Below are 20,258 nucleotides of genomic sequence, written 5' to 3'. Positions count from 1 at the left end.
TTAATGCCTTACTTTAAAAGCAAAAGCCTAACTGTAACAAGTTTAAAAATATAAATTAAAAACGTAAAAATGTACTTTTTCGAAATTATACGGTAAGGTTTAAACTGGGGCAAATATTAACGCTAAGTTAATTACAAACAAAAAGGTTACTACCGTTTTACGGAGGTTTCGGCGAAAGTACGTTAATTGTTAGCAAAAAAAAAGGACGGAACGTAATTGTTACAAAGAAGACAGTATATACTGTAAAGGAGAGGTTTCAAGCGTAAATAGCAGATGCTTAAAGCATTGGAAGAGCGGTCCCTTTGCTTGAAAGCGTATAACGCTTCCAGGCATCAAGAGGGAAGCTTAGTAAGCAAGGAGGACACGGGAGTCACGTGTATATAAAAGGGCAAAGGCTCTTACGGAGCCCTGCACCTTAAATCCTTTCCTCTTTAAAGCAATTTAACCGGAATAACCTTACACTGTGCTTATAACTTCTGCTTGCAACAGTAATTAAAAGCAAACTTGCTTTTTAATTAATGTTAGGTTTCGAAAATTTAAAGTGCAATAAATTGCTACGGTGCACATTTAAGTATTATGGAAAAGGCTTTATTATTGCACGAAAAAGAAGCTATTTGGATAAAGCGCTTTTGGCGCTTTGTTGCGGTTTTATAAGCGTAGCGTTAGCGCGTTAAAGGTGCAGCTTCAGGTTTTTCCTTAAGTGTCCCAGCGCGTCCCGTAACACAAAGCGCTAAAAGCGCTTTGTTTAAATAACTTCCTTTTCGTGCAACAAGCCTTTCCTTAATATTTAAGTATGCACCGTAGCATTAAGCTTTAAAACTTAAGCTTAAACCGAAGAACAAAAATAAATTTGCAGCAACATCGACCAGCACATGGTTACATTTATAGCAATAAAAGTTAAACCTTTTTTTTTTAGCTATGCATGCTTCGAAAGCAACCGAAACACTAAAAACTGCATCCTGCACTGCAACAATGCTGTCCTGGCGAGATTGGTCCCGGCCCTTCGTCCCGCGGCTGAAAAAAGGTTTTTACAAGCAGCAAGGACCGGCCATGGGAGAATCGAGTTCGCCCCTGCATCGATTTACATAATTCCGCAATTTGGGTTAAAAGGACCAAGTTGTATCCCGGCGACGTGGCGCATTTATCCTCCTCCTGCCATTGGCTCTTTTGTAATATTACCCTTGGCCCTGTCGAACCCACCGCCCTTGGCGTCCGCCCATTATCCCTGGCACAACGAGTTGAAGCAGAGATGGAACATGTTCGGATGGGACCCTACGGCCTGGCGACGGTGCCTATTGGTTAAATTCCTCCCCTGCTCACGCGATCGCTAGCCGCTTTACCGAGCTGCAACCCCTGGCTGCAAGGGCAGTTATCCACACCACCAACTGCGCCGCCAGGATGTTTGGGCTCGTTCCCATTGTCCTGTCCGGGCCTGCGAGCTAACCCAGCGTACTGATTATTTACTGGGATACATAACGCAATGCCGCCCGCTTCCCGCTCATTTTTCTTTTTACACTATGGCTTTCGTCTCGACGCCTTGGTTATTTTGCACCCACGAGCGAAGTGAGAAGCAAAAGATCGGCGCTGCCAGGGGCGGCCCCCTAACCTAGCGCTTGTTCCATTTACACGTCCGCGATCCGCCTACCGAGGACAGACTCCCGCGCGCCGGTTCCCCATTGGTCCTTTCTTGGCTTTCCGCATCTTTTCCCAGCCCAACTCGGTCCCGGATCGGCAAAAGAACGATGAGCCGCAACGACACGATCCCGCTACTGCCAGGGCAAGACCCTGTGACGGGAGTATGCGCGGCCGACAACGTGGGCCCGCTGTCAGAAACCATTACCTGGGTTTTGGTTGGAATCGCGTTTTTGTTTTTGTCGCTGCGGCTTTATTGCAAGTGGATTAAGTCAGGAACCTTTTGGTGGGATGACTGGCTGCTGACAATAACATGGGTGAGTGGTCCTCTTCCGTGTTAAACTGCCCTTCCCTGCCTTACTCCGGGATCAAGATGCTAACTCCTTTTTGCGTGCTCGCCGCTAGATATTCCTGCTCATTGCCGGCATTATTTTAAACAGTAATGTTAGGCGAGGCTTCGGACGCCATCTCTGTGACCTCGTCTTCAAGCCCGCCGACCCGATGCAAATTAGCGACATTGGCCGGAACAGCTACATCGCTGGCACCTTCTCGATCCTCAGCGCCGTCTGGTCCAAATCATCCTTCGCCCTCACCCTTCTGCGCGTTGCCGAGTCCAGGTGGCTCAAAATTACCATTTGGGTCATTATTGTTACCATCAACATAACCATGACCTTGACCGCAATCCTGGCCTTCTTCCAGTGCAATCCAACCGAGAAGGTGTGGGGCGGCGACCAGCTGCCAGGCACATGTTGGCGCGAAGGCTACGCCAACTTTAGCATCTTCACGGGCGTTTACTCGGGGGTTATGGACATTACCCTGGCCATGTTGCCGTGGACGGTCATTTGGGGGCTACAGATGAAGCTGGCAGAGAAGATTGGCGTGGCTGTGGCTATGAGCGCAGGAGTATTGTTCGTGCCTCCTCCCTCCCTTGAACCCCCGGCATCGAGGATACCCATCACATTACATATAACTAACAGCCAACGCTCGCGAATTCCAGTGCAGGCGCCACCGCGTTTGCCAAGTCCGCCCAGATCCCTGCTCTGGCCAAGGGTGACTTCACCTACGACGGCTTCGGGCTCGTCGTTTGGGGCAGCTGTGAGGTGGCCATGACCATCATTGCCGCCTGCATCCCCGTGTTACGCGTGCTGGTGCGCGACGTGAAGAAGTCGACGCGCCGCCACTACGGATCGTCGGGGGCATCGGGGAGCCATAACCTAAGCAAGTCGCGCGGCTACGAGAACCACACATCCACGGGCGACGGTGGGGGGACCAAAACAGCCATCGTTAGCGGCTATGGGCGACGAACCAGCGGGAGCTTTTCCCGACCCTTCGCCGCTAAAAGTCTAGGCCCGGGAGGACCGTCGGCTGCCGACATCCACGGGGACGACTGGTCGGAACGCAGTATTTTCCATCCAGACGACAACCGCATCATTCACACCCAGGAGGTGAAAGTCGAGTACCACTCGCGGGATAATAGCAGCAGCGACAACGCTACAAGCAGTCGCTCCAAAGCCGTGGGAGAAAGTAGGGGCGAAGAATATGAAATGGGACGCATGCGGTAACCAGAATAATATAAGAGTAATGTGTCGATAAAAAGCAGAGAAAGAAGGTGGTTGGACAAAGCCCTTGAATGTTTACAGGAAGAGCATGCTTCCCCTTTTTACCCATGACTATCCCTGTATGATCGAGCATCGACACCGCCCATTGCGACACCGCCTACCATGGAATGGACGTTGAGGTGGTGTTTTCGGTTTGTCCGGATCGCCCCGCGCCAGTCAAGTGATATGCCTATTACAGTAGCTTTGTATGCTAACCCCGGGCATGGGAAATGAACTGGATGTACACGTAAACAAATATCCATTTATCTATAGTCGACAGGTGTAACATATTCTTTAGTTATAACAAAGCCCAACCCTCGGCGAGGAAGAGCCTGCTTTGAAGAAGCCCTAGCCGCGGGATTCACCACTCACCACGGCGCAGTACCGCACAGCTTGTGGTGCTACGAAGGTGCAGTGGCTGCTAGCCTGCCGTCAGTATCTCTTAAATGAACCTATGGTAGGAGCGCCCAGCTCGGGTGTTAAAAGACATTTGACTCTTGGTGTACTCGCGACTTAATATCAAGGGAGGGACAGGCAAGCACAAAACATGCCAGCCTGTAGCAGCAAACGCACCCCAATTTGAAGCAAAGCAGGCGCAAAGGGCTGGAAGCAATGCGTCAAATCGTATGCCAGGGTAATACCAACCTACCTCGGCAGGCGGGCGTGATTGAGAAACGTAGGCACTGTGTGTATCAAGCCCTCCAGGCCTAACCAGGAAGGGGAAATCGTCCGATGGAAATGTGGTCGAGACCGACCGGGGCCGGCCACTCCAAATAATGAAGTGGTCCTTTCAAAACCTCGCTGCCGGATCCAATCACGCACCCTCGACGAGCGCCTAGCTCCCGGTTCCAAGGCGGCTCGTGTTAGAAGGATGGACGGGGTTGGCGCCTCAGGGGAGCGCTAGCGTCGCGCGGACGACGACCGGACATGTGATCCCAAGCAGGCAGCTTTAGCCGCAGCCGCTTTGCTTGCTTGTTAAAGTCGATCCATAAATCAAATGTTTGAGGGAGGAAGAGCGTTCCAGAAAGGGTAGCGACCCGTCGCCAGCATTCTGGCAGCAAAACACACTGGAAGTGGAAGCAGAGCCAACCTTGGCTGCAGTGGGAGCCAAGGCACAGCAAAAGGAAACAACAAAAGGACCACGGAAGAGGGAACCTCGTAATTGTGGAATCATCCGACAGCACGGGAGCCATGGCAGCCTCGGCGTGTAGTGGCGGATTGCGCGCGCGCCTTTCTCGCCACCCACCGTGGACGCAACTCGGACGGCCAGCGGTTGTCCTAGGAGGCCGCCGACGGACTGAGAGGCACGCGCGATGCGAAATTTGCATCAGACAGCGTTCGCTCACTCAGCTCCGGGGTGTTGTAATCGGGCCTGCCACGGCGACGCAAGCGGTGGCAAAGAGGTCGTCCCGGCCGAGTGGGCGCCGGGCTGCAGGAGAAAGGGACATCAAGGGGCCGTGTATGAACCAATGGAAGCTGCCTGTAGCCGGCCGACGTGGCCTCGGGCGAAGATTGCGGTTGCAGCGGCCATGAAATGCGAAATGGCTTAAGGGCATGTCGCGTGCCAAGACACGGTCGTTTGGACGATTCTGCTTTCCCTTTGCAGGCAAGGCTGCAGCCCGACAGGAGCGGAAGACGGCGAGAGGGACGATTGCCGTCAACCGCCTCCAAGGACAAAAAGCAGGGAAGCACGCGCCGACCACGCGCCCATTATCCACAGCCACCAGCCACTTAATTGCCAGCTGCAGGACTTGGCGCCAGTAACCAGGTTCCACGACGGCGGCACGCCACACCGCCGTTACCCCGCCTTTCCCGCCCCCCGATGAGGCATGGGGCTGCAGATCCGGGAAGCAGGGGCGGCAATAAGGAGGCAAGACTGGAGTTGACCGTTGGAGGGCTGAGGGCTGCAGCAGGTGGTGTGTGGTCTGCCAAATGCTCTGCTGGACGGACACGGTTCAGAGGTAAACGCCAAGAGCGCTTGGGAGGCATATAAACAGAAAGTTGGAGGACGGGGACCTTGTTGGGCAGTAAATGCATCCGTTCGTCCATACAGAGCACGGCGGGTACCCGCAGCTCGGCTTGCTCGTGTTCACGGTGCGTGCCACCGCACCTGCAGGCCGCCAACCTCGTAAGGCGAGCGGGCGCCAGCACCGGCGGGACCGCTAGCCTCTGGGGCGATATGCCGAAGCGGTGAGGAATCGGGAGTGCGTTCGCAAAGTCGCAAAATGTGGGCTCCATGTTCACACACTCGCACACTCGCTCCCTCAAATTCAAGGAGGTGGCTGTTTGGACAGCGGCGAGGCAAGGAAACCACTGTACGGAGACGGCCGGAAGAGGGAGGCGCCGAAACGGGTTGCCGCTGGGAAATTGCGCGTTCCGGCGTGGGCAGGCGATCTGCTACTGTTCCGGCTCGTGCTGCGTGTTTTTGCCCCAACGGCTGCTCGCGCCCGTCGACTGCATCGATGGCCTGGCATCTTGTCAGTTACGTTCCTGGCTTTGTCCGCCCTCGCACGGAAAGCAAGAGTTCCCCCGAACAGATAGGGCTATTCGGGGGCGGGCGGACAAACAGGGGTTTCCCCGGCGCCGTCGAGAGTCAAGCTTTCTGGACCGATGACGGGGCCAGCAGCAAGGCATCACTGGCGGGCGCCTCCCTGCGGTTGAGCACGTTTAGCAGGCGGCAGACACGAGTGCTCCGTTCCAGAACCAGCCTTGTCGCTTTTGGAACCGGCATCTTTCGCCCAGGGGGTGGCTCGGGGCCCACCGCGCCCGGCGTGGTTCGTTAAGCCAAAAAAAAAAAAAAAAGCCATGGATAGCCGGACCAAAAGGACAGGAGGGCTTTTGGCACGGTTGCCGGAGATGGACCTAAAAACCGGCAACAGGTCCGCCCCCCTGTCCTTTACTTGACACGGCCGGCGACAAGCGACTCCCACTTCATAGGGATGGGATGGATTATGGCTTTTGCAGTAACTGCAACGTCGCTTCGCCCCCTGGCCAAGCGGAAAATTCCGTCCGCCACTACCGTGCAAAACAAACCAAACCTGCAGCGTAGTCGAGCCGTGGTGCAGTTTCTAGCGAGGCGCGTGGCAGGGTGCCAGCATCTCGCCGGCCCAACCTGGGGTGGGCCCAGTCCCATCGTTTCTGCTGGCGCCATTGTCGCCCTGCGTGTGTATGTCCATGTTTGTGTTTACGTTTGTGTGCGGTGTGCATGCGTGTGTGTGCGTACGTGTGTGTGCTTGGGTGTGTATGCCCCTTCTGCTGCACCGCCCCGTTTCGTGGAGGAGCCGAGACAATCCAAGGCGACGACAAGATGCCACCCATCCATCCGCCAAACAGCCAACTATGCCAGCTAGCTAGCCGCTACGTCATGTTGCCTCGAGCGGCCGTGCCGAGTGGCAAGGTGCTTCTTCCAGGAAAGCACTTGCAGCTGCAGCGCATACACAGCCTGCAAAGAGATTGGACCAGACCCCATCGACTCGTCCAGCATGAACCTCGTAGGGCACGCATACCCTTCTCCACGGCGCGAGTCGTGTGCGTCGCATGGCGCCTGGGTCTCCCCACTGCGCGGCAGCCAGGCAGCCAAGCAGGTCGCCTCGCCTCCTAAGCTAACGTTGTCGACCAAGACAACCCAAATTTACGAACCGCACATGCCGACGAGCTTCCCCATCCGCACAGTAACCTGCCTGCCCACGGCCAAGTGACCCGCAGAGCCGACCCCCAACCTTGCACCCGAGGAACATGGATAATTTATTTGCCCGACAAGGTCCCGGCAAGGTGCGAGGGAGTCGAGGCAATCCTGGCTTGCTGCTTGGTGTCGGTCTGGGTCCGGAATCTAACCGAGTCCAAAGCATCCAACCCATCGCTTACATCCGACTCGAGTGTCGATCACGCGCCCTTTAAATGGTGGGCTTTCCCATGTACAGTAAAGTATTCCGGCGTTGCATTTTTCGACGGTATCCATCAATTTTCTCGATTAGGTAGCATAACCCGCTCAGCCCCACACAGGAGGCGACCTTCAGCCCCTTTTCTGCTTGTGCAATTAATTGAGCGTTGGGAACAGGAAATAGCTCCCAGTGAAATAGGTAGGAGAAGAAGAGATACGGCAGCACTGTGACAAGACACCTGTACGTGCGTCGCCGAGTCGAGGCCAGGGTTTAAGCCTCCCACCTATCAATGATTTGTGGCAACTTGACCGACTTGACTCCCAAGGGCCCGACGGAAGCGCGCGGCTGTGTGTAAGTCGATGGTTCCGCGCATCAGGACGTGAAATGGATATGTTGGCGTTGGCATGCCAAACCTACATACGCGTGTCGCGCACGAGACAGTTGAGGACAAAACAAATCCCGAAACCAAACAGGGCTGCCGCAGTTGCGAGTAAAAATGTCCAAATGTCGAGTCGAGACTCCACGGCCGAAAGCACACCCTGCCCGTCCACCCCACCACGTGAAACAAACCCAGGCCTTTGGGGGTAGTAGTAGGTGGCGGGCAGCCTCGGGGGGAAGGAACAAGGACCGGCCGTAGGGCTGAGCTAGTTCGGGCGGTTGTTGGTTCGAGTCAATGTTTTTTGCTAACCTGACAGCTCCCGAGGACGCACGCCGGGCCCGAGAGTCGCCGACAGGCCTAACCTAACTAGCGCTGACAGTTAAGACACCAGCGAGCCCAGGAGCGGTTTGCTTGGTGTCCTTTGGGCTAGTTTTGGCAATGTATCGCCCAGCTAGGCCGGCTTAGTGAGGGCCCATAGTGTGGTAAGCAAGCCCAAATCGACGGAACGATGCCGCCGACGATGTAGCATAGTAATTTAATTACGAGAAACAAGGAAGCTAGCATCACGATTACTCACGCTGCGACTCTCGATGGACTTAGGAGCCGAGCAAAGCTTAGCGGGTAAATGTTGTAAATTCCAAAGAAAACAGCAGGGCAGGCAATGGCGGGCACAGCTTTGAAGAGCTTCCTTAATGCAAGGGTTTTTCTTGCTGGCAACTAGCTAGAAAGTAGGATGGGGCCGACGCTTGGTGGGCTAAACTCGTGCGACAAACAGGGCCGGTTCCTTAGTCTTATCCCCATTTGGCGAGCGGTGGACAGCCCCAACCTTGTAAGGCAGAGGCGGCGAGCATTGCGGGGCGAGCAATACGTTAGATGGACGGGTAATAATGCCAAAGGAGGAGAGAAAAAAAAAAGAGATGGCAAACGGGGTATAGCTAAGCAGCAAGTTGTATATCAAAATCTGCTTGCGACCAAGATCACTGCTGTGGCTTGGGCTGTTCCAGGATCTTAGCAGGGCACCTTTGTTATTTAAACGCTTGGGGGCAAGTATTGGCCAAAACGCGCAGCCGCAGTGCTAGTTTGATAAAGGCGCGCACGAGCTGCCAGCGAATCCGGGGCCATTCTTAGCCCAAGCAAGGCAGAACCAAAGCTGCAGCCAACGGCACCAGGAACTGCAGCCACGAGCCTAATTTCTTGTATTTTTGCCGAGAGATTAGCTCCAAGCGGTGCGCTCTGCTTTGCTAACAAGTTGATAACAAACGTTCGGGCCTCGCCCAGGCTTTGCTGTTTTTAACCTGGGCTGTTTGTATGTATTGAAGGACCGACTGTTTGTAAAAGTAGTGTTCAAAGGAGCAGCAACATGGATGGCAAGCCCACAGCACAGTTACTAGTACTAACTAGCTCGAGTCCTTTTGCGTGTAGTCCTTGCGAACGCCGACGGCGAGATGGGTGGGGACACAGCGGGGTTCAAGGTTCAGCCTTAAACCGCAAACATAAACGGCTTGGGGAAGAATAGGAAAGGAGCAGCAGAAAACAAGTCGCTGCCCGCTGGCGTGTTTTCTCCCCGTGCGCCCGCTTTTTGCCTCGTTCAAATCGCGAAATTGCTGCTGCTGCTTTAGTGCTTGGGTGGTGGCTTTTTGGAAGCAGCTACAGTAGGTACACAAGTACCGTTAGCTCCATCCCAAAAAAAAATGGGTGAGCTTCCAGCGAGTTTCCAGAAGGGACACCGTTAATAAAATGTCAGCACCCCTCTTTCCTGCCAAGCGCCAGCATTGGACACCAGCAGGGAGGAACCCCTCCTCGGCTTCGGCACACACACCCCCTCCCACCCCTGTTCGCGCTGGCTTTTTATTGCCTTACCCGCCCGTTTGAAACGGGTCGACTCAGGGCAAGGGGTGTAGGAAAAGCCAGGGAAAAGACAGTCCGGCTAGCCCATGCCCATAGCAAGAGACCACCGTGCACCGCACTGTGTCCTGCTGGGCGGGAGACATGAAGCCCACACGCCCAGTAACACCCTGCTGGCCGCCAGCCACCAACAAGATTCCTGCCGGCGACCACACGATGTCCGGCTTTGTAGCCTGCGCCGTAAGAGAAACGGGGTCCGGCCAATAATTAATACCTACTCTGGTTTGATATAACCTGGCTTAACAAGCTAACCTTTTGCTTTGAGAAGCCGCTTGAGGCGTTGTTGCAAAGCTCGTGGGTTAAATACACAATTACTGCCGAACTCCCGATTTTTTTATTATGCCACGCTATTATTATGTTTATTTCCCTTTTCCCTTCTCACCGTTCCCACGCGCCACCATCGTCGCTTTTCCTGTCAGCCTTACGACCTACTTTCATTTTTCTTGTCCAATTTTCTTTTTGTCGACTCTCCAACGTTACAGCTTCCCTAGCGAGCTAAAAGCTCGTTTAATTCCTCGACATTAGCGCTGGCCACAGCAAATATCCACAGCGGATAAGAAAAGGGGAAAAGAAAAGCAGCAAAATTACGGGAGCGGGGAGTATTGTCGGTCGCTTGCGCGCTGCCCCACCGCCGGCACCAAACAGCGCCGACCCCGACCGAGCGGTCAAACTGGGTTAGGAGATAGCAAGGGGTGTGGTAGGGCCTTACTGTGCGCAGTAGGGCTGAACGTCATCCGCCGTTGCCCCCATCCACGCCCAAAGGGCGAAAATTGATGGGATAACAACAAAAGAAACGAGCTGAAGGAACATTGGAGGCGATATCGCTTAGCCCACTTGTCCGAACACTATCCGAACTCGGCGCAGGTCCAGCCGTTTATTGGCGGTGGCACGACTCCGACTGGACTGGCTGGGGATAAAAGAAAAAAAAAAGATACAGGCACACTGCTCGCTGCAGGGATTAAAGATTCCTAGTCGGGTTTTCTTTCTTATTTTCCCTAGCGCACATTTGTGTGGCGAGCGACCTGTTTACAATCTCCTCTGGTGGCCGTCCCCGTCTGTCTCGTTTAAGCGGTTGTTCTGCAGTCGGACGACACGAGGTATGTTTGTTATTTTTATTTACATAACATGCAAACTACAGATGCTCTGGCTGTTCTGGTGGCCCCGTCTTGCCGTCAGCTCCTTTCCTCGGATCCCTCGCATCTTCTCCTGGTGCATTCCATCAATTCCACAGTGGCGGGGCCAGCATCTTCATCATCAGGACGGATCCTCGCAATTCTGCATGTGCGGATCCCAGCCCTGAATTTAATCTTGGTTGCGGCACTGTGCGACAAAGTCCCCCTCGTCTGGGTCTCGCTCTCTGCTCGCGCTCTGGGATCCTCCCTGCTCGCTTGGCTTTGCTGGTTTTGCCCTGAAAACCGCTGCGTCGGCCCCGCCAGGAACCCTCCTCCACCCCAGTGTGTATTCAAATCTGGCCAGTGCCTTTGACCAGACCGCTCCGCTTACCATTGAACGGCTGCTGTGCACCACTCGATTGGGTCCGAATCATTAACCACGACCCTAGCCGCATGCTTTCTCTCGCGCGCGCCAGCGCCAGACCCTCACTCAGCCAGACAAACGCCTCAGCCAGCTATTAGGTACCTTGAAACATCCAACCTCGAGATACCAGCTGCCCACCCTCCCAGCCGCTGCTTCTGCGTCGTCCGCCAAAGTCGTCTTACTAGACTTCAGTCTCCCCACCACGCAACGTGCCTGCCAGCCACAACCCAGCCTAGCCCAGTCCGGCCCAGCCCAGCTGCAACCACAACTGCAACCGCAACTGCGCTGCACCGTGGCTGCACCGCGCTGCCCTGCGCTGAACTGCACCACCACCTGATCGACCCGACCCGACTCGCCGTCCTCCGTCCTCGTCCCATCCCCTCCGTCAGTCTCTTCCTGGCGTATCCCACTTTGGCCTCCTCTTCGGGAGCACCGAACTCGGGTCAATGACGCATTGGTCTTGCTTGCGCCGTCCCGCCCGCCGCTGCCACTCCGTCCTTCCACTCTCGTAAGTGCCTTACCTAGCCATCCATTCGGTCTAGTTTCGGCCCTGCTCCCACCCCTGTGCAGCTGGCCTGCGCGTTCTCTGCTCAGTGGCCCAGGTGGCGAGTGCGCCGTGGTCCACAGCGGCAGCAGCAGCCGCAGTCATGCCCGGGTGCATATTTACCCAGCTGCTGTTTGCCCATGCGAATACGACCAAGATCGAACAGATGTGTTACGACCAGGCGCGGCACCTTCCAGGAACCACAGCTGGGACAGGCTATACTAACTCTAGAAACCACAGCCGCAGGGTCCAAGTTCGCAAACACGCGTGCACCCACGAAACGTTTGACCCTGTTCGATAGGCCGAGGCACCGCAGCTAGATCGGCTGAGTGTCCAGGAAGCATCACCAGCGGCGTGGCCGCCTTGACCTTTCTCAACCCCTGACCTAAACCGCTGCCCCTGATCTCTCCTTCGCCTCGTCCGCCGGTCCTCGTCCGCCAACCCACCTGGGCCTCGCCCAATCGCAGACATGGAGATACCGTCGAGGCACAGGAGCCCGCCGGGCGGCCTACCATCCATGCCTTCTATATTCATCGGCGGGAGCTCGCCTCCGCGCGGGAGAGGAGGTTTTGGCGTACCATCAAGCAGACCCGGCTTTTCCAACTTCTCCCCGCCGCTGTCCACCTCAATACCAATGTCGATACCAAACAGCCGAAACTTTGACGAGCCGCCGCCGCCCCTTCCACCACCGCGCTTCGTGCCCATCGACGGCCCGACAGGAGACCATCCACAATATCCCGAGCCATATACCCGCCACAACCCGTCCATGTCGGCTGGCTCCGGCTATGGCAGCATGGCCGAGAGCGTGAAGAGGGAGCCGGGCCGCTGGCCACCGATAAAGGCAGAGCGGGACGAGGGATACGGCAGCTTCTCGTCAATGGCCTCTTCAAGGTATGCTGTGACTGGGGTTTGTAGTCGTGTTTGCAGACGGAATGATTTGTTGAATATGGCACCTCGAAAGCTATCGTTGCGATGTGTTTACTGACTGCCGTTTCTAGTCGGTCACAAAACTCGATACCCTCTCGGTTCGGCCCACAAGCAGATAGATTGCCCTGGAAGCCGTCTGTCGATGCCTACGACAACGCGCAACTCAGCAAGCTCAATTCTCACCGCAGCCTAAACAATCGCTCGCCCACACAACGGCCCAACTTCGGCTCGTCCCTTGGCGACAGCCTGCGACACTCGACGACTCCTGCCCCGGAACGCCTACAAATGCTCAAACCACTGTCGCTCCCGACCAGGACGAAGCAGCAGCCCATGCTGGAGTCGCCCAGCAGGTTCACTGAAACGCCATTGACCTCGGCTGCGTCGCCTCGAAGCACGCCGTTCACGCCCTTGGACCACAGGTCTCCAATGGATGGGGGCATGGACTTTGAGCGATCGCCTGTGCCGCGGGTCAGGAGGACCGACAGCATGTCGGTGCCAGACGACTCGACGGTGTCGACCCAAGGCAGCTACGAAATGATCGCCGAGGACACAGACTTCCCAATGGAGGAGACGACACGTTTAAGGGGCTTCCACATTGACGCGGCAGATCACCAAGGCGTGCGGCCGAAGCGCAAAGCATCTTCACCGCCCGGCGGGGATGAACCGTACAGCATACCGTCGTCCAACGACATGCTGAGGAGGCGCGAGGGCGGGGCGTCGCGAGGGTCCCCGACGCCGCGGCTCAGCATGCTGCCACATGGGTCATCAATGTCGTCTGTTGGCGGGCGAAGTGGCTCCATGGTTTCGAACCTGTCGCTACAAGTTAGCAGCTTGTCGAGCCAAGGCATGTTCAACGGCGCCGGGCGGCTGTCCCCTGGCGGCATGAGTGCTGGGGGGCTGTCACCAACGGATCAGTCGTCGTGCGGGTCGCCGTTTGGGACACCCATGTCGCTGACTGCATCGCCTCGCTCTTCGATATCACGGACTACGCCGCACAACCGGACGCTTAGCGACCAAAACCGGCAGCCCCTGGCGTCGCCGCGCAAGCTGAGCGAGGTTGTAGCCAAGCCCAGCACGGCCGTGTCCAAAATAAAGGGCTTTTACATGTGTGAATGCTGTCCCAAGAAGCCCAAAAAGTTCGAGACCAAGGAGGATTTGAGGTATGTCGGGCACCTGCTAGCTACGTGCTTGTGGTGTTTATGTTTTACGAATTCTAACCTTTGTTTTCACTCTCTCCCCTCCAGCGCCCACGAGCTCGAGAAGCAATACGAATGCTCCTTCTGCGGCAACCGGTTCAAGAACAAGAACGAGGCGGAGCGACACCAGAACAGCCTGCACGTGCGGAGGCACAGCTGGTCGTGCAGCGCGCTTTCGGGCTGGGACCGAACATTTCACGAGAGCACGACACAGCCCGGGCAGGCCGACGTGTGCGGATACTGCGGCAAGGAGTTTGCGCGCAGCGGACCACCAGGGTCGGCATCCGGAGCCCAGGGCGCGGCGGCAGGGAACGCCTGGGTGGCGACCGAGCAGGACTGGGAGGAGCGGCACCGGCACCTGACGGACGCACACAAGTACAGGGAGTGCAACGCGAGCAAGAAGTTTTACCGGGCGGACCACTTCCGGCAGCACCTCAAGCACAGCCACGCGGGCACCAGTGGCAAGTGGACCAACATGCTTGAGAACGCGTGCATGATCGAGGAGGAGCCGCCGGTGCCGATGGTGCGTTGAAGGGGGAAAATGACATTGGGAGCACACTTGGCGAACAGCATCTTACGACTGATGGAGGGCATACATTTGCTTTTTTTTTTTTTTTTGGTGGGGCGATTGGCGACGCAAGCAAGCGAGCATGCTCTCTTTCTATCTGCAGCATTTGCATAAGCCTAGCTTACATGGTGTTTGTGGGACGAGGGTCGGTCGAGGCACACAGGCGCTCAGTCGTCGCGTGGTGCTGGGCCTTTTTTGATGGTGGATGTGTCAATATGGGATAATGCATCACGATCTGTCGCTTTCTTCTGCTTGCACGAATGGCGTGCCAACTTCGGCAACAGCCACTGTGACAGATCGCCAGGCTCCAGACCTTGGACGTGAACCTTTACGGCCGCCATCCATGTCCGCCGTGCTGATGATTGACGAACGGGCGGGGAAGGGGGGGTCTGGTGGGAGGATTGCTGCAGGCAGGCAGGTGCATGCAAGCAAGTCCGACGTGTCCGGACAGATATGAAGCGGCAGGATGGCGTGGCAGTGGCATGCAAGGCCGTCAAAGGCCACCACCTCTTGACAGGAAGGAATATCAATATGCACGGCGGCTTTCCGCTTCTGGCAATGCTGCTCGCACGGGGCCACAGCCATGCAAGGCCGGCGGCAGGCGTTTAATTACATGGTCGCATGGACGCACTTCAACCGCTGCAGGCTGGCGTTGGCGATGGGATGGCTGTCGACTAGTCCGAGCGAGGGTGGCGCGACAGCCGTCCGAGTTGTGGGCTGTCTTTTGAGGAGGAGGTCGTCCAAGGATGACATCCAGCCCTACAGAAGAAAATTGTGGAGACGGCCTTGCTGGGTGGGGGACGCTGTGGGTCCAGCCTGTACCCCGCGTTGGAAGCTGGCCGCGCCAACCAAGCAAAATGATGCCAAAAATTTAGATTGGCAGCAAACTAACAACAGCAAAAACATGGCCCTTTCTCTCATCAACGGCGGCGAGAACCTCTTCGTCAGCGGGTAAGCCCCCGCCAGCGAACCCAAGCCCCCGTCGTGTCCAGCCGTCAAGTCTAATACCCCCCTGGCCCGCCCGCCCCAGCGTCTTCGCCCTCCGCAAGGCCCAAACGCTGCACGACCACGGCGTAACCCACATCCTCTCCGTCATCGACTACGACCTCGACAAGGCAGAGGGCCTCGCCGGCGCCCGCTTCGAGCACCTAAGCATCGACGTTAACGACGAGGAGGATGCCGACCTGCTCGTACACTTTCCGCGCATCGTGCGCTTCATCGACGCCGGCCTAAACCCCAACCCCAGCTCCAGCTCCGACCCCAACCAGCCCGACGGTGCTGGCAAGCCCCCCGGCGGCGGCGGCGTCCTGGTGCATTGCGCCATGGGCAAATCGCGCTCCGTCACGGCGACGCTGGCCTACCTGCTGTGGAAGCACCCGGCTCGCTTCGGCGGCGCTGGCCGCCACAACCCGGACCGCGAGTCGGCCGCGCGCGCCGCCGTGGCCGCCGCACTCGAGTGGGTGCGCGCCACGCGGCCCATGGCCGAGCCCAACGGCGGCTTCTCCCGCCAGCTCGAGATGTGGTGGGACATGGGCACGCCCGCCCGCGCCGATGATGCCGTGGCCCGCCACCCGACATACCGCCGCTGGCTGTACCGGCGCGAGGTGGAGGAGAGCGCGCGCGTCGGCCGCGCCCCGGACTGGATCCGGTTCGAGGATGAGGTGCAGCCGGAAGAGGAGGAGGACAACACAGTTGCAGTGGAACCAGCAGGGACGGGGACGAGTGGGACAAAAGCGCTTGAGGTGCGCTGCAAAAAGTGCCGCCGCGTGCTGACAACGGGCCGTTTTGTCGTGGCGCACGCCCAGCGCCAGCCCGCGGCGGGCCACACGGCGTGCCCGCACGTCTTTGTCGAGCCGCTGTCGTGGATGCGCCCCGTACTCGAGGCTGGCGAGCTCGAGGGCCGCCTGGTTTGCCCGGGCGCCAGGTGCGGCGCCTCCATCGGCCGCTACGCCTGGCAGGGTTTCAAGTGCAGCTGCGGCGAGTGGGTCTGCCCGGCCCTTTCGCTGCAGAAGAGCAAGGTGGACGAGGTGGCGGCCGCGCCGCCGGCCGTCGCCGCCAGCCTGCCCGGCGGCGGGGTCGACAAGGGCGCCTCGGACCCGAGGGCTGCCCTCGGGATCCGCATGCCGCCATCTCTCCGCAAGGAGAACCTGTGATGCCCGTTGTACATAGTGTAAAAAAAAAAGAATTCCACAAAAAGGAAAAGCCGAACCAGCCCTGGCTTTCGGCACGGTGTGCCCATGTACCTACCTCTTTTGCCAATGTTGACGAGCGATACCAGTGGTCCATCCACTTGCTGTCCGACCTGCCCGACAGCCCGCCCCCTGGTAGCATTCCGGCATCATCGTTGGCCCTCGCGGTGCCGCGAGCCCTTGCGCCAGTGCTGCCGCCGCCCTGTTCCAACCCCAAGCAAGCTCTTTTTTGTTTTACGAACAGCACTCTCTGATAGGCCCCGACACACCCCGGCACCCCCCCTCGTAAACTGTGACGTGATGGGAATTTAACCCCATAATGGGGTAGCACCTCATTGGCATCATCTCCGTGCAGCAACCCGGCATGACCAAGGCCTGGTCGCCCTGCTGCCCTCAAGTTCCGTCTCGCAGCCCTGGCTCGGCCGCTGTATGCGGTTCGGGTATGTGCAGGCCCTTGGGGGCAGAATATCTTCGTGTTCGATCTTGGAGCCTCAAACTCACAAGAAAAAGAAAAAAAAAGCCGCATGCACACACGCGGGCTTATGTGATTGGTAAACTGTACGACGCACACATACCATGTCATGGTCTCATGCTGACTCCTTTTCTCGAGGCCGCGCCTCCAGCCCACATCGCTTTGGCTGCCTCTCTCTCGGGTGGTCCCTCTTGACCGCCTGCACGGCAGTTTTTTTTTTCTTTTTTTTCCCCCCTTTCCCTCCTTCCCTGTGCCGCTTCTATATCGGGGCATATTCTATATCGGGGCGCGGGATGCGGGATCACCGCTCCTCGAGTCTTGGATCTACGGAATGGCGGGGCGAGGGGCTATGGTTGGCGAGATCGGACCGAGATGAGATATTACGCCTGCATCGACAACAACCAAAAAGAAAAAAATCCCGCCGCCCCCAATTGGTACTTGGCGATGCCCAATCTTGGTTTCAGCCAGCACCCAAGACCATTTATTTCTCTAGGCCTTCCTGCAGGCAAGCGTCTCTCCCCAAGCTGACACCCGCGGCAGACCCGCGGCGGGCGGGGCGGCCATGTGTCACCGGGCACTTATATGGACACGCAAATGAGGAGGAAGAGCGGCGGGGCGGGGCGGGCGGCGGTGGCGGCGGTCAAGGGCCGCAGGCCATCTGAGGCAGGCGATCGATACCTAGCAGTAGAGCCGAGACAGGCCGGCACGCCATCAGGTTTGGCTAACGCCGGCGCCGTCGGCGATAGCGCTGCGGCCTGGGACGCAGTGGTGCCGGAAGCCAACGACCTAGTCCGGAACAGCAGACGGTTGCGCAGGCGGCACTGTGTGCACCGTCTTCGGCTGTTGCTTTCAAAGATGCGCATTTTATACCCGCACGCCCTTCTGTCATACACCCAGTCTTGACTTGGTGGAGCGGGTCCTCGGACACAGTCCCCCTGCTGCCCATCATCCCTGGTTCTAATAAGCATCCTGTTGCCCTGTCACCCTGTGCCCCTCCGCCGACTGTGCCGTCAGACGGAACATACCGCCGCGACCCTAGCTGGTTTCCACCCAGCTCGCCCCGTCGTTATTCGCACGAGGTGAGGCTCCGGGAACGGGGGAATCGTATTCTCGCCGCTCAACGTGAGCCCAAGTGGCCGCGCAACAACCCAGCTGTCCAGACAGGCTTTGTCAGACGCCTGGCCGCCACGAGAGCGGTGGGGCCCGCGTCAGATACTGGCAGGGCTATCACTGGGCGAAGGCCATGTACATGCGCACACGTCGGCCGAGAGCACGTAAGCACTAGACTGATTGCGGCTTCTGGTCTGCCGCATGTGCTGCTGCAGCGGGGCTCGCACAGAATCCCTCGGTCCTGGAAGATTGAAAGAGGAAAAGCCGGCCGGGAGTGGGTGCGTTCGAAAGCGAGGCTCCGTGGGGAGGCACATGGTCACCAAGGGATGCACCCTTCCGACGTTGGCCATGAGGCCCATACATTTGCTGCAGGCTGACCTTTCATCCCGGGCCAACTGGACGTGCGGACGGTGCTGCCAAGGGAGGGGTTGGTTGTGACAAGCGAAGATCAGTGATCGCCACCAGCCCTAGCGTGTTGCGGCTGGGTCTGACTCTGCGTGCTCCGCTTTGCACAAGGCTGCAGAGCTCAGGAAGCCCATGCTTGCCGTGTCCCGTCCCGCCGAATAGCCCTGTAAGGCGAGCAATGGACAAGGAAAGAGGGTGTGCTACGTCACGCAAGGATCGACCGGGCTGATAACAATGCCAGACCAGGGCGGCAGTCGAACAGCACAAGGGAGCCGCGTGAGAGAGGCGAAAACCCGCAGCATAACCTCGTCGCGCTCGGTCCCTCACCAACCCGGACAGCAAGGGTTTACGCAAGCCAATGTTGGCAGAAAGCAGGGTGAGATGGACGGCTATGGTGATGCAAGGCATCGGAAGCAAATAGGGAGCCAGGTGCGAAGTAGGGTAAACCAAGACATCCAATTTGCCCCGACTACGCCCGTGAGACGTGGCCGGTATGCTTTGGCCGGCGGTGCCAGCTGCCGCCGATCCGTGATAGCTGTGCCCGACAACGACAGGCCGAAGACGTGCAGGGCCGAGCGTTCACGAGACCTGCGGGCTTAGCATCAGCTTTGCTGACGCCGGAGCTAGCATCCCGATGTAGAGGGATAAAAGCAGTAAAACGCGGGCCTCGTTGGCAGGGCACGTCTATGGGGTGTGTATCCCTTCCCAGGTCCACGCATAGACTAGACGCACGCGGCTGACGGCGGCCCATTTGATGCGGGCCCGAGAGAGCTGGTCCACGAACCGGAGACGCAGGAGATGGGACGGCCAACCTGTCTTGTCCTTTGTCCAACGTGTTAACCATTCGTTGCCGGGGACCACACACCACCCCGCAATCTCGATAGAGACAAGCGGGCGAAAGAGGGGCTTCCACAGCCTTTCCCGATCGAGGTTCAAGAGTCGACTATGGTGGGTGGGCCGGCATTGAAGGGAAAGGTCGTGCGGCGCTTGGCTGCAAAGAGGTGTGCCATTATCGTGTCACAAAAACCACAGCACGACTGGCCTTGTACCAATTGGGAGTCGCCGCGTCTGTCACCCATCACACGGGCTTTCCCTTGGGTACGGCTGGGAAGAAGTTGGGGTCCGTCAAGCGCTCGCGATTCCGCCGGTTCGTCTCGATCTGCCGCTTCTTGTCGACCCGTGCGTTGTAGAAGCCCCTATGAGTCAAGTGCATAGCAATAGGTTAGCCATGCACGTTCGGATGTATCAGCTAGAGGGAAGGGAGGGGCCCCGACTGTCGTAACGCAAAGACTCGAGGCTCTTCGCCCGCTGGGGGCGTCGCAGGACCGTCCGACTTGCTGGCATTGTCCTGCAATGGTCAATTGGGCGTCAGTGCACTGGGTCACAGACGGCGGCCTCCATAGAGCGTGGTGCGCGGACCTTGGCCGAGGGCTCGTCCTTCTTGCTGTCCTTTTTGTCATCTTTTTCCTCTTCCTTCTTCTCCTTGTCCTTGTCGTTTTTGCCGTCCCCTTCCTTTGCCTCCTCCTCCTTCTCCTTCTTCTTCTTCTGCCTCTCCTCGTATTCCTTCTTCAGGCGCTCTACCTCGTCGTCTAGTTCCTTCTTATTTTTGGCGTCGATGGCGGCCTGGTCGACGATGGGGCTGGCAAAGTTGGCGTCCTTGAGGTGGATCGGGCACACATAGAAAAAGTCCTGCTTGTTGGGCGTGATGAGGACCGTGGTGCTGGGCTTGTAGCAGATGTCGCAGCCTTTGGCCGCCGTGTCGGCCACAAGCCGGCGCGTGTAGACGTTGGGGAAGGGGGCGGCGGATGCCATGGTGCTGCCGTCTGTCGTCAACGGAGTGAGGTTGTTGTGCTAATCGATGGCCGTCGTTGGGCTCGATTGGTTCCAGTGCTTGTCCCGAGGTCGGGCCTGGCACC

General features: G+C 57.6%; 7 protein-coding genes across 7 annotated transcripts; 5 read left to right on the top strand and 2 right to left on the bottom strand.

Annotated features, from left to right (window-relative positions):
* Window positions 1–1,362: 1,362 nt before the first annotated feature.
* GGTG_12499 (hypothetical protein) lies at window positions 1,363–3,297 on the top strand. Its single transcript, XM_009230397.1, has 3 exons — window positions 1,363–1,949; window positions 2,038–2,540; window positions 2,630–3,297. Exons 1-3 carry the CDS (start codon window positions 1,743–1,745, stop codon window positions 3,192–3,194), a joined length of 1,275 nt encoding a protein of 424 aa, XP_009228661.1. The 5' UTR covers window positions 1,363–1,742; the 3' UTR covers window positions 3,195–3,297.
* Window positions 3,298–5,052: 1,755 nt separating this feature from the next.
* On the top strand, window positions 5,053–6,111 carry GGTG_12498 (hypothetical protein; the record flags this gene model as incomplete). The annotated part of the gene is made up of 3 exons (XM_009230396.1): window positions 5,053–5,146; window positions 5,228–5,420; window positions 5,506–6,111. 3 exons carry the CDS (start codon window positions 5,053–5,055, stop codon window positions 6,011–6,013), a joined length of 795 nt encoding a protein of 264 aa, XP_009228660.1. The 3' UTR covers window positions 6,014–6,111.
* Window positions 6,112–8,703: 2,592 nt separating this feature from the next.
* On the bottom strand, window positions 8,704–9,833 carry GGTG_12497 (hypothetical protein; the record flags this gene model as incomplete). The annotated part of the gene is made up of 3 exons (XM_009230395.1): window positions 8,704–8,815; window positions 8,889–9,137; window positions 9,778–9,833. 3 exons carry the CDS (start codon window positions 9,831–9,833, stop codon window positions 8,704–8,706), a joined length of 417 nt encoding a protein of 138 aa, XP_009228659.1.
* An 822-nt stretch (window positions 9,834–10,655) lies between these two features.
* Window positions 10,656–14,386, top strand: GGTG_12496 (hypothetical protein). Its single transcript, XM_009230394.1, has 4 exons — window positions 10,656–11,439; window positions 11,716–12,366; window positions 12,474–13,562; window positions 13,647–14,386. Exons 2-4 carry the CDS (start codon window positions 11,945–11,947, stop codon window positions 14,128–14,130), a joined length of 1,995 nt encoding a protein of 664 aa, XP_009228658.1. The 5' UTR covers window positions 10,656–11,439; window positions 11,716–11,944; the 3' UTR covers window positions 14,131–14,386.
* A 559-nt stretch (window positions 14,387–14,945) lies between these two features.
* On the top strand, window positions 14,946–16,432 carry GGTG_12495 (tyrosine-protein phosphatase YVH1). Its single transcript, XM_009230393.1, has 2 exons — window positions 14,946–15,117; window positions 15,197–16,432. The coding sequence occupies exons 1-2, from the start codon at window positions 15,071–15,073 to the stop codon at window positions 16,317–16,319; spliced, it is 1,170 nt and encodes a 389-aa protein (XP_009228657.1). The 5' UTR covers window positions 14,946–15,070; the 3' UTR covers window positions 16,320–16,432.
* Window positions 16,433–17,421: 989 nt separating this feature from the next.
* GGTG_12494 (hypothetical protein) lies at window positions 17,422–18,942 on the top strand (the record flags this gene model as incomplete). The annotated part of the gene is made up of 3 exons (XM_009230392.1): window positions 17,422–17,650; window positions 17,725–18,072; window positions 18,584–18,942. 3 exons carry the CDS (start codon window positions 17,422–17,424, stop codon window positions 18,940–18,942), a joined length of 936 nt encoding a protein of 311 aa, XP_009228656.1.
* On the bottom strand, window positions 18,702–20,212 carry GGTG_12493 (hypothetical protein). The gene is made up of 3 exons (XM_009230391.1): window positions 19,762–20,212; window positions 19,617–19,690; window positions 18,702–19,538 (listed from the first exon to the last, which is right to left on the bottom strand). The coding sequence occupies exons 1-3, from the start codon at window positions 20,152–20,154 to the stop codon at window positions 19,421–19,423; spliced, it is 585 nt and encodes a 194-aa protein (XP_009228655.1). The 5' UTR covers window positions 20,155–20,212; the 3' UTR covers window positions 18,702–19,420.
* Between the last annotated feature and the right edge of the window lie 46 nt (window positions 20,213–20,258).

Source organism: Gaeumannomyces tritici, assembly GCF_000145635.1.
Source record: "Gaeumannomyces tritici R3-111a-1 unplaced genomic scaffold supercont2.8, whole genome shotgun sequence".
Lineage (NCBI taxonomy): Eukaryota > Fungi > Ascomycota > Sordariomycetes > Magnaporthales > Magnaporthaceae > Gaeumannomyces > Gaeumannomyces tritici.
This window is presented reverse-complemented; position numbering and strand designations above follow the sequence as displayed.